This window comes from Aplidium turbinatum, chromosome 2 (genome assembly GCF_918807975.1).
Source record: "Aplidium turbinatum chromosome 2, kaAplTurb1.1, whole genome shotgun sequence".
NCBI lineage: Eukaryota > Metazoa > Chordata > Ascidiacea > Aplousobranchia > Polyclinidae > Aplidium > Aplidium turbinatum.
The window spans coordinates 48,315,225-48,328,229 of record NC_137473.1 but is presented as its reverse complement, the minus strand read 5'-3'; the positions used below and the strand labels follow the sequence as shown (position 1 = coordinate 48,328,229).

At 39.0% G+C, this 13,005-nt stretch overlaps 1 protein-coding gene across 3 annotated transcripts; it reads left to right on the top strand.

Moving 5' to 3' along the window:
• Positions 1 to 4,077: 4,077 nt before the first annotated feature.
• On the top strand, positions 4,078 to 12,804 carry LOC145788240 (beta-1,3-galactosyltransferase 5-like). 3 transcript variants are annotated; one of them, XM_082600015.1, is made up of 7 exons: positions 4,078 to 4,556; positions 5,331 to 5,526; positions 6,014 to 6,278; positions 8,149 to 8,297; positions 9,331 to 9,447; positions 9,774 to 10,049; positions 10,659 to 12,804. In XM_082600015.1, exons 2-7 carry the CDS (start codon positions 5,414 to 5,416, stop codon positions 11,050 to 11,052), a joined length of 1,314 nt encoding a protein of 437 aa, XP_082456141.1. In that variant the 5' UTR covers positions 4,078 to 4,556; positions 5,331 to 5,413; the 3' UTR covers positions 11,053 to 12,804. The 3 variants fall into 3 exon arrangements, with proteins under 3 accessions (XP_082456141.1, XP_082456142.1, XP_082456140.1); XM_082600016.1 differs by lacking the exon at positions 4,078 to 4,556 and having other exon boundaries at positions 4,584 to 5,522; XM_082600014.1 differs by lacking the exon at positions 4,078 to 4,556 and having other exon boundaries at positions 4,585 to 5,526.
• Positions 12,805 to 13,005: the final 201 nt, after the last annotated feature.

Sequence of the window (13,005 nt, the reverse complement as noted above, 5' to 3'; positions counted from 1 at the left end):
GTACCGAACGTTTTCGACATCACAAGATGTCCTCTTCAGGAATAACATTGTTATTCCTGAATTGTATATATGTTATTCCTGAAGAGGACATCTTGCGATGTCGAAAACGTTCGATACTTAATTTGTTGCGTAGTTTTATGTTTATGTAAATGTAATAAACTTGAAGATGTTAAACTTGATCACGTTGCTCGGCTTCGTATGCCTATGGTTCAACAAGACAAACTCTCTACCGAAGCTCTATGGTCATGTTCTAGAATTTATCAATTTGTGGACATCAGTATGAATTTCACTCTACTCAAAGAATTGCTTGGTGTTGCTGATTCAAAACAAGTAGTGAAATAAATAAACAAAAAATCAGCAGCTTTTTAGACCACTTTTCAAGTTATGTTAATGCGCAAAAAAGCAAAACTATTGTTCAATAAATAATTGATCTGTTTCTTTTCACATAAAACAAGTAACTTCATTTGAGCTACTCAGAAGACAAAGCTTCAGGTCTAGTCTCTAGTGATTATGCTAGTTTTGTAAAACTAGCTGTCCCGTAATAGCACCTGTTTGGTGCCGCAGTGCTTACTGCCATAAACATCGCCATGCGCACAGTGACCGGATGCCTGCGTCCCACACCATTGGACAATCTCCCCATTCTCGCTGGCATCCAACCCGCTGAGCTTCGTCGCGAAGAAGCCACTCTGTCCCTCGGTCGACGGGCACTGGAGCCTAACCACCTTCTCCACCACAAGATCTCTGCCCTCCCAAACGAGCACCCCCGTCGACTGAAATCAAAACACCCATTCGTGCCAATCGCTCAACTTCTTATCAACGAAGCTGATGTGTAAGACATCTCTGCGGCTGCTTGGGTGGACCATAAATGGAGTTCTGAATGGAAGTCAACCGCCACCAGACTCTATTTGTTCATCCCCGACGCCGACACACGCCCCATCGGTCTAACACTACCAAGACAGGCATGGGTGAGCCTCAACCGTCTCCGTACGGGCGTCGGGCTTTTCGCTCAACCATGCACCGATGGGGAATGGCCTCTTCCTCCTCCTGTGAATGTGGTGCCGAGGAACAGACCGCAGACCACATCATCAATGACTGCTCCATCTTCAAGCCACCTAACGGAGTGGAAGGTCTGCGTGTCATGGATGATGAAACCAAAGACTGGCTGCTCTCTAGCAGCCTTCCAGTGTAGTCCGGGAACATGGTGAATCTGGGGTGGTAAAAGGATAGACCCTCGGTCCCAGACGCTCACACGACGACGACGACGATTCATGGTAGAACGTAAACACGACTTTATCATTTTGAGCTTTGAGAAACTCCTCTCACAGCTCGCAATTGAAACACCAATTGTAAGATAAAGTTTCAGACACAAGCATAAATATGGTGTCGAATCAAGTAGGTGTGATTTAGCTAACCAAACCACTGTAAAACATCAAACGCTGTTGCATTACGATCAAACGCGGTTTCACTGCTTCGCACTATATCTTTAAATATCTTTTAAATATCTTCTATCCTTAAATTTTTTAAGGTGTGCTAGCTGTCTCTTTGTAAATCATTTTCTTGTTTTACTTTTTATTTATTTTTGCATTGTTTCATTTCTCGTGCTGTGTGCACTGTGCAGCCTCATTTCGCCTCCCCCTTGCAGCCTGCCGCCCCTGGCACAGAGCCAGAACCGCCAAGTGGCTGCTACGCCACTGGCAGCAAGTTGTTACTAAAGTGCCCCTTTCACTGGATGACACTTGTAAGACCTGCTTCGTACCTTTCTCAGAAACCAGATTGTCCTTTGAATGGGCAATGCTTGCAGAAGGCCGTTATGATAATGGCTCAAAGGTTCTAAATTACATTAGTTGTTGTGAACAGGGGCGCTGGAACGATTTTTGACTGGGGGGGCAAGATTACGAAAAAAGGGCACTTTTGTTTACTAAAAGGCCAATTTTTTTTTCAAGTTTTAAGATAAGACATAGCGATAATGCTAATCTATCAGCTCACTATGTATTGAGTAATGATAGCCTACAAGTGTCCGGTATACAAAGAAGGGCATCATGCTATTTTATAATGATGTAACCTACTGTCAAGCCTTAAAGCAGCCTGCGGCCATGGCCGCTAAGTAGTGCTTGAATGAACCGCCAGTGCTACCTCCTCAATCGGCCAAGTTTGGCCGCCGGTCTCTCCTAGCCAATTATTTAATTTCGCAATACAATGATCGTGGATTAACTGTCGAAAACATGCAGTATCAAAGAGTGGCGCAAAGTTAGATCAGCGCGTCATAATCGCCACTGTTGCATTGTGTGGGGAATATTTGTTATTGATGGAATATCCATCTGCGATCGCCAGCGCTGTACGTCTTGTTTGTAATTCCCGACGTTTATTTCAACAAAGTCTTAATCCGAATTGCTAATTTACATCGGCTGGCAATATTGTCGTTTTTATGTCGATTCGATGTTGTTGGACATTGAACCGTTGTTAAAAAGGAGAACAAAGTTAGTTGACATCAATGGGAAAACATTTTTTGATCATATTTTGCAAAAATTATGCTTCTTTTAGTAATGTCTTTTAGTAATGTACATCATTGAAATAGCTAAAACCTCAATTGCTAAGGCAACAGGATCAGATGTCAGTAGATTTAACAGAAAAAATATTTCGCACTTGCTAGTGCATCGTCAGTTCTGATAAAGGGCAGTTAAAGCCTACAAGTAATGTTTTAATCATTGAAATACTTATTTTATTACCTTGCCGTCATCGTCAACACATGTCGAACGTTGTTTTTCGTTGCTAAAAAGAATTCTAGGGGAGTAGCGAACTTTTATAAAATCAGCCACATTGGAGACACTCGTGCGAGTGTCGTTTGAACAGTACTGGATTACAATCCCGATAAAGCAGTTATTGCATGGTGCAGCGATTCTATTGTAGGACGTCGCCCAGGCCCAGATTTCAACAACGCTAAGTGATCATTTTAGCATTGTTGCAAGTTTAATTCTATTTACTTGTGCTATCGTTATTTTTATTTTGTATTTTGGGCTCCAAGCACGCAGATTTGGCCGCCGAGAAGGAGCTCCCGTTAGGCCACGATGGCTGTCGAAAAAAAAAACGAGTTTTAAGGCCTGTACTGTGTTGCAAAAATTTTGTGCCGTAAATATTATTTTGAGGCAAAAATGAAAGATTATAATTAGGCTAAAAGCGAATAGCAGAAATTGTTATATTGCAAAATGTGCAGTAGCTTACATGACTTTAAAAGGGCACCATTGCCCCCCCTGCCCCTCCATCTGCCGAAAATTTGAGGGCAGGGGGGGCATTCGCCCCCCCTGCCCCCCCCCCGCTTCCGGCGCCCCTGGTTGTGAAACGACTTTCAAAAAACGTTTCTCAAATCACAAAAGCCCATTTATGGATAGGTCTAAATGAAATAGCACAGAACTATCTAAGGCGGCTTGTGACCTTAAGGACAATAGTGTTGATCCTAACTTAAAATATAATGGTCCATCCACAGCTTAGCTCGGCCTTACAGTGGAGGTGGTGCAATAATTGTTGTCTCTGTCTTGCTGAAAAACTGACCAATGACCATTCTAAAGGCCGACTGTAACCACCTTTTAAATAAACGTTCTGAACCGGTGGGTAAATGTCGTCATCGCAACAAGTTTAAACCCAAATACTTCAAAATAAACTAAATTAAAAAAAAAATTATTTGATTGCTACAGGTTACCTTATCTTTATTGCATTTTGCTGCTTTGTGACGTCACAGGTGTTGGTTTCAATCTGCTTGGTTGCCATTTGGACGTCTTAATTGAGGCTTTTGTGGTAATGGATGGAGGTTTGTAACTCTGATGGGGTTTTTTTTAAGTTTAAATTAAGGTTATAACATTTAATATCTTTTCAGGTAGGCTATACTAATTTATTACTTTTGCATATTTTTCAGAACCTTCTGATGATCCCCTTTTAGGGTGAAACAGGCTGCAGAGGTTTTAGAGAGTAGCCTAATAACTATATTTGAAATATTATTAAACAATAAATACTATTAATACTACAAAAAGTGCTCAATGCCAAGCAAAAAGCCAAGCAGAGCGAAATAAATCAAATACAGTTATTAGTCTCCAAACCCTTGACAGCCTGTTTCACCTAAAAAGAGGATCATCAGAAGTTCCCTATTTAAATAGAATCAAATATTTATATTACTTTAAATTTCATTATTATTATCATAAATTTAAATATTTAAAAATATATTCAAATATTATTATAAATACACTTGGCATTATAATATTTGAATATATTTAAAACTGTTTCACACAAGCTTGCTTGTATCCCTACGTTCTCAGTTTCATAGGTAGGACAGTTTGTCCTTCACTAAATATTCTGTAACTAAGTTTATTTTGAATAAATTGAAATTTACTTGAACTAGCCAGAAACACGTTTTGATCAACTACATTGAGAGCCAACTGCAACTTAGCAATGAAGCCACTGTCATGCTTGAATGGTTTTAAAAGTTAAAAAAAAGGGAGTTCGACTATTCCATACGTCCATGTGTTCCAAACTTCCAATGCACCCCAGCCTCTCCCTATTACAGCACGGTAAGCGTATTTGTAATCTGTAGGTTGTTGCAGTGGATGAGGTTTTTTAACCAATCAGAAGGCAAGATTTAAAAAGCTGATTGCAGTGATGTGACTTACACACTACACGAGCACGTTAAAAAGTAATTAAGTAGACGTTTCACCGTCTGTGGAGTGGCCTAGCGGTTTGAGGGATAGGAAAGTACTGTATTCATTTCGATGATGTGGGTTCGATTTCCACCCCTGCAAATAACCTACTATTTTTTTCTTCTGTAGCCTAAATACTAAATAAAGTATAAAGCAAGAATCAACTCTCTGGGTGAGTGTCAGAAGGGTCACAATGACTGCCAACAGCTGGTTCATAGGGAAAATTGTCCTGCATTAAAGTGTCTACCGGTCAAAACACCCCATCTGCTGCAGCGACCTGCATATGGCAAATACGCGTGCGGCAATGTGTTTGCAGTTGCAAAATTGTATGAGCTTGCTAAGTCGTTAGATCCTTTTTTGCTGTGAAGGCAACTGGTGTGGAATCACAATAGAAAGCAGCACAAGAATAGCCTACATTCAAATTTTATTCAAGAGCACACTTCAATGTACGTCACTGCTCGTCCAGCTCGAAAAAATATTTTTCCCTTTCGCAAAGTGTGTCGGTGAGGCAGTCGTTTCAACACGTTTTGCTTTTAGGCAGTGCACTTTAAACGATAATGTTTTCTGTAAGAACTAGCACAAATGTTTGCAGTGTGTCAAATTTATAAATGTTAGGCTACTGAAAGTTCGGCTCTCAATGTTGTGAAGGCATGCGTTTTCAAGAGAGCACAAACAATTGGATAAGGTCGCAAAAGCGGCGGTGAACAGTCAAGCAGATGTGAATAAAAGATATGGACTTTTGCAAACTGTCGTATCGCCTCAGAAGGAAAGGGATATTTGGACTTGCCATTATATTATTCTGTAGTTTTGCTGTGATTCAAATCTTTCCCGTTCCTAAACGTAGGTGAGATATTCTTTAAGTTTTTGCATTGTTTCAATGTTTGTTGGCAATAAAGCTCAAAGTTTATGTGTAATCTTCTTGCAGTAGTGGTGTTGGGTAATTCTTAGGCTACAACGAATACGAATTATATTTGTTTTTTCCAAGTACGAAACGATTTAGTTGTTACGGCTTGAAACCAGTTACAAACTGGCAGCTAGCTGCAGCCTACTTTACGATTTTACAAATAGCACATCAAAAGGGAAAAAATGCAAGAAGAAACTAGGAAAAAATACAAACAAAGCATATTTTATTTCAACGCAAAAAATAATTTCAAACATATCGCGTATGAATTCATTGAAATTGAATTTTTATTGTTACAGCTGTCTTCATGAAGTAGGCTATTTCAATGTGGTGTAGTAGTTTTTAATTGTTAAAAAATAAATTGGAACATCCTTGAAACGTAGCCTATATCTAATCGTCTTTTTAACAAAGTTTAAATTTTGTTGTGTAGACTTTCTACTCGAACCGAACCATATAAACTCGTTGAAGGTGAGTTAGCGGTGTCTAAAAGAACCACGGGACCGAGAAAGGTGGACAAGGAACAAATTTTGCAATTTCAGCCAGATGCCGACGTTGTTCTCCCTACCAGTCATATAGTTCAGTTGTCAGGATTACAACGCTTACCAGACAAGTTCCTGGCAAACTTGAAAAGACCTCGTGTGCAAATGAACTACCGTTTGCAACCAGGAAGAATCGTTGGAAAATATGGACTTCTGGTAAGGATTATTCAAACAGTTCCACATTGTTTCACTGTTTATAATTCGAAAGTCTTATTAATATGCAAAGTGGCTTTCCCGGATTGCATTCATTGATCTATTTAAAATAAATTATTTTGCATTTTAGTTGGTTTCTTTATAAATTGGCCTTTTCGCTTAGATTGCTATTTACAGCAACATGAATTTGCCCTTAAATCTGTCCCAATGGTCACATTTTTCATGCAAATGCCGCATTTTAACCCAAAATATAGGCAATGTGGGGTTCCAAATTTTGCATTTGGAATGCCAGGAGGAGGAGATTCACTTCCTTGTTCTGGTACTTTTTTGCAGACTAGGTTAGCTTTTGAAAACTCACTGTAGTTTAATGGACAACATTGATAGTGTTAGTACAAGTTTAAAGTTCTACCTATCAGGTGGACCAACTGAATCTATATCCATACCTATTATATGGCTATAAATTTAGATGAAACATTAAGAGGCGAAGGTTTGTATTGTTTATTGAACTGAAAACAATGTAGAAAACACAGAATAATTCCACGATAAAGGAATATCTAAATTTAGCTGTCAATTGTTTTCCACCACCCTATCACCGCACCTTGTTCTAAATGAATAGAAAGTTGTTTAAATTTAAGTACGTATGCTTTTCCGTTGTTTTGTCTAGAAAAATGTCAAGAGTTCATTGTCCTCTTTCCGAGCTTGTACATTACAAGTGATATAAAGCTTGTCTAAGAAGGCACTTCAAGACTATTACCCGCCTTTGAGCGATTTGATTTAGTTTGGACCATGGTTTGACGAGTTGTTTTTTGTGAATTTTGTTGGTTTAATGGTCACCCTGCGCAACACAGTTCTATTAATAGCTTTATCAGTGTTCAATACACGTCTTCATGCGATACCTCTCGTATTGCTGATGCCCTTCGCTTCAATCCCAGTCGCAGACGTGAATCAATGTAAAAAACGGTTGATTTTCTGTCTGGAAATCGCATGTTCAACCCCAAACAGCAAAATCCGTCATCCGGCATTGATTCAACGCTTGCAGATGGTAGATTATGAAAATGACGGATTTTGCTGACCGGGATTAATGCAGAAAAACGCTTGAATGTCCACTTGTTTACGTTGCTTCAACATCGTCAACAACATTGGTTCTACGTCATTAACAGATTTACTGGCTGGCATTGCGATTGATGTTAAATCGACCATGATCACGTGAGAGTGGTTATATTGTAAAAAAAAATACAAATCCTTGAAATTGCACACGGAGAATCAATGTAAAAACGATGGATTTTGTTGTCGGGGAAACTTGTGGTTCCTGAAAGGGGTTTCTAAAGGAAAGACGATGTTTCTGCCACTTAAATGTGCATTGCCAACACAGTGCAGACTCACCAAAAAAATTGAACAAGATAATAGTAACGTTTTATGTTGTGTTCTCCTAACAAAGTCAAATTTGACAGGATTATAATTTATCTACCAAGACTAAATTACATAAAAAACGTCGGACTTTTATTTTTTGGAACAACACTATGTGGGAAAATACTGTGGTTGCCTACTTTCCAAACCCAAGAGGATAGTTGCAAGTATAAGGTGGCTATATCTTTCTTGGGCCTTTGTGTGGTGTAGTTCCGTATGGTTAAGTAGAACGTGTTGTGTGATCAGATTTGGATCGATATTTTATTCAAGGAATGATATTTTGATCTCATTCATAGTAAACCTGTGTACTGGTATTTATCTGCATGCTATGAAATCGGTTATATGTTTGGTAGATTTTTGAATCCCGTGACGTTGCTTCCACATTGCCATGCTGCCTACAAGCAAACCCACTCACATCAATCAGCCCTAAAAATTTAAAAATTGTATACTGTAAATTCGTTTTCAGGCAATTCGGGAGTTTCAGGGAAACACCTGGTTGGGCACATTGATGAAAGGGGCGGTGGTATTTTTTGTCCAATCAGCAACAAATCATTTGCGACGAAGAATGCTTGTGCGGGAGACTTGGGCCTCCATTCGTGATATTGAAGCCTGGAAGTAAGCGACTGGTTCGTTTTGTCGCTGGTGTTCTGATTAGTCTTTAACGTAATAACCGAACACTTTTGTCGTAAACTGCTACCGTTTACTATACGCGATCTGTCGTAGCTACTTGCAATCAATACTACAAGCGGTTGCATGCAACAACGTGAAAAATCTATGCACTTATCTACATCATCATCATCATTTTGTTCCTTCCTCGTATGGAAGGATCTTATCTACGCAAATACATAAATTAAACGTAAATTTACTACACAACAATATTATTTTCTGTGATAGTGTCAATTTATTTAAATATAATGGAGCTAAACTTCGAAGAACAATAACTTTGCGGAAGTCTATCTCGTTTTATCAAAACTTGTGGCCAGTGTAGTGTGCAAGTTTGTTTGCTTTCACATGGCAAAAAATCACCGAGACCTATAGCCTACAAAACTACAAGCCATGCCTACGTGCAAGCTTCAAAATTGACTGGAGGCCGATCTGTAACTATATATAGCTGTCGCTGGTAGCCTATGTTTTTAGTCGGAGTAGAATTTGATAAATATTGTCTTTGTATGTAGTTTGTGATTTTCGGATACTTTTATACCGATATAACGTACAAATTAATGTTTTTTTAAAATACCGAGTGAGTTAATTTATTTTTGAATCTTCCACAGTGAGAGTAAACGAAAATAAAAACATCAAGAATAGGCTAGAAGTTTCCTTTGTCAATCGGTCCATTAAAATTAGTTGTCTACCTTCTACAAATCTATAACATCACTACGCTACGCGACTGAAGATTTTTATTTTCCCTTTACATCTTAAATTTTTCTGAAGGTGTTGCGACCGTGCCAAATTTTTTTCAACTCAATAACTTACTTCGGTCACAAGCACGTTTAAACGTTCGCGTTTTGTCGCTTCTACCTTTTTCTCGACCTTTGCTATGTTGACGTGTATTGTTTTTGATATGATGGTCAGAAATAAAAACAACTGAACTGAAGATGATTCAAGTTGCTTTGTCGTCTCGTTTTATCAAATCCTGTTTCTGTCGCAGGATTGAGGTTGTTTTTGTAATGGGTTTGTCGTATGACGTTGAGACACAAACCCAGCTTTCACGTGAAAACAGAAAGTTTGGAGATATCTTGCAATATCAAGGCGCAGACAAGTTTCGGTAAGCCTTTTTTGTCGAAATGAAGAATATTATAGTGTTAATCTAAGTACCGGTAGCAGTTGTAGGCCCACGTTTTTTACCCAGATCCTTTGTAAACTTATATCATTGAACGTGTGTAAAACAGTGCTTTTAGCAAAGCATTTTGCCTGTTTATTGGCTTATTGGTAGCGTTTCCTTCTTGGCAATCGGAAACCTGTTTAGGTTTTTTGCAAAGAAACGAAATATAATAAACCAAAATAACGGCAAATATGCTCATACCAATAGTGTGGACTTTCCACAGTGTAACATTGTTGTTGATAATGTAGCCTTATGTCTTGCCATTTTAGATATTCAACAGTGAAGATGTTAGCTGGTATTCAATGGGCGACCAGAAACTTACCTCAGGACTTTTTCTATGCTTTCGCTTCGGATGACACGTTGGTGAATGTGGTGGCAATTCGTGACTTCCTTTCAACGAACAACCCACATGGTGACCCTCCTGGTCACCATGTGATCACAGCGATTGATGGGAGTACGGTGACTTCATGTCAGCAGCAGAAAATAAATTGCTTTGAGACTTTCCAAAAGCAAGAAGTTACGGAAAGAAACCTCAATTTGGAAAGGTTTGTTTCATGCTAGTTGTGGGATCCGTAAGATTCTAGCGCCAAGGACGTTTTGTTGTTGTGATTGTGGTTTCAGATGTAAGGTCTTAATATTCGATATCAATTTTAGATATTTGCTAATTCTACAATTGGAGTTTTTGTTACACAATGCAGTGCATAAGTGCTGCATCACTAACCCCGAAAAAAGTTTGCTACGGCAGAATAGAAATTTAAATAGACATGAATTTAGCATAAAAATGGCTACTCCGCTGCGCAACTCTACGGATAGACCTACTCTGAAACTGTCTGCCTTGTAAAGCGTTGAGAACAGCGCATACATGTAGGCCTAATAGACATGCAGTAGCGTTGACCGGGGTACTTTTGAACCCGGGCCCGAGATCATTTTAGGAACCTGTAATAATTTCTAGGGGCCTGGAAACATGAAGAAACCACAGCGCCTTCTTAGGATAAGCTACTGTGCGTTTTTCTTAGTCTTAAACATGGGGCCCAAAGATCTCATTGGTACAGGACCCAAAATATCCTTTTAACGGCTCTGTAGGCAAGAGCTTATAAAAACGCGCATTATTATTAGCCTATTGTACTTCAGCTTAGCGGGTCTTTTGTTTGCAGGTCTGTTGAGGCAGAGGATTATGATGCTCAATTTTGGCCTCCGTACTGCACTGAAGGTTTGTACATTCTACCTGTGTCTTTCGCCACGGAGCTTTACGAACAATCGAGACGCACGAATCTCACTTTGCCTCACGAGCTACACGATGTTTTAATAACTGGCATTTTGCGTCGGAAACTGAACAGAGGTGATAAAAACATAAACTCGGCCACGAAGCAACTGAGATCTACCACCCTGCTCCGACTCGAGATATTGCCCAGATCCAGTTCTAGAAAGTTGGCTCATTATGAGCTGCAGGCCGAAACGCAAATTCGTTCTATGTGGAAAAGGTGGTATGAGCTGATCCGCTATAGATTTCACATTTTTACCAAAGTAAACAATGCTAAGCTAACGTAAGATCAGTATCTTTGCGTTTAGTTGTGTAACATATTTGCAGGGAATCTGTTACCATGTCGATAAATTAATCCGCTGCAATAATTCACTGTAAAGTGAACCCATGCAAATAGCCTACTCCAAAAAGATTGAGAAGCTCATAGTTGTAAGACGCATGTATAAAGGCTGTGAACATCAATATGGTCTAAGTTAAGTGTCGAGTGGTGAAAAAGCTATCTTGCTGATCAACGCATTCAGTGGTGTCGCAATTGGTTTGTTTAACACGGTGAAGTTTTTAGATTCGGGAGTAAAAAGTATAATTTTCAAACTTGGGTTTTTTTCTTTTCGGACAAGTACAACACGTGCTTAACGGCTCCCAGCAGTGGTGTATTTACAAGCTTTGTTTCGGTGGGCAGAAAGTTATTTGCAAAAGCAGGCTGAACACTATTTAAATGACCAGAAAAGACTGTTTTTCACACTGTTGATTCACATTCTAACCTAATTGGAAAGTAGAAGGATTACACAAACTGTCGATTTTCGCCTGCAACCTTTCTTACGCATGTAAGTTTTCTATTTTAACTTAAAACTTGCGATGAAACCATTTACCAACACGTAGCGTTGATTTCGGTTCACACTATTAGCATATTTACAGTTTTCTGCTTCGGATTATATTAAAGAGAAATACAGTGCTAATGCTCAAGACTGCATAACGCATTGAAATCGTTCGTTTTTATATTACCATTAACAAAATCATGCAAACGGTCTGTAAAAAGGGTAGCTATACAGTTATTTTAAGACGAATGGTGTGGTAAGTTTGATTTTGCGCAAAACCAAGCTTCGAACTATCTTCTCCAAAAATTTAATCCGTTTTTGAAAGTAAATGTATAAAAAATGTCTACTTTGTCAAAGTCAAAAACCTTCGAAAAAAAAGATTCCAACTTGAAGCAAATTCAACAATCCGCATTGCAGCAAGTAGCCTATATGAACATTAAGCCGTGTTAGCCATGTAACGTTTTTGAAGTCGGGCCTATTGCTTTGCAACTAAAATATTGCGATAAGTTAACTGATAAAAGTATCTTAACACAGCGCAATCAAAAGCCTGCCGGTTGGCATCAAAAGCTCAATTAGTTTCAAAAGCATGGACATTGAAATGTTCACATTGTGATTGAATGGACAACAGTTGATTCATTTGCAAGATGTTGCCCGTGGCTGTTGTAGGCTACACAATGTAATTTTCCTATTGTGGTACAGTTGCGGCCGTCCCCGGTTGCGGCACTTAAAAGTTAAGCACAAAGTTTGTCCCGAGCACACATTTGGTCTGAACATAGCTAGAATAGAATAATCAATTATTTGGCCCATCATATATTTTGAAACTATCGTGCCAAAATATGTGATGTGAATCACACCTGCAGATACAACTTGAACTAACTTTACCAGTACTTGCAATGCAATGCTAATTGTGACAGTTATGATTGTATCTTTCAAACACACAGTACTTGTACTACAGTAGCATTTGTTTTGGAAACCAACGTAACTGGTGGTTTATGTTGCTAAAATTGTTTTGGTGTACTTTTTGTGTTCTTTTTAATTACCGGTCCCACTAATGAATGGTTTATGATCCACCTTATCACCGACCGGGATTTGTGCATTAGGCCTACGAACTTTGAAATAACTTTTCAAATGCGCTTGTTATGAACTTATGAGTGTTTGTTTGCCACCGCATGATAATACGCATTTCTCCTACTCATTATCTGCAATAAATATTCAGCATGAGCCTGTCAAGAGTTGTGCGGTGAGATTAAAATGGATAACATTGCGGATGACCATTTTGAGTCTAAGATGACATGGCTAGTTTGACAAAGCGGGGTCTTTCCTGCTCTCTGTCGGTGCCATAGTTGATACAGCCCTCGATGTACACGGGGGTTCCAATTGATACGGTGTTACTGTTCAATATGGCTGAAAATTGTGCAGAACTGT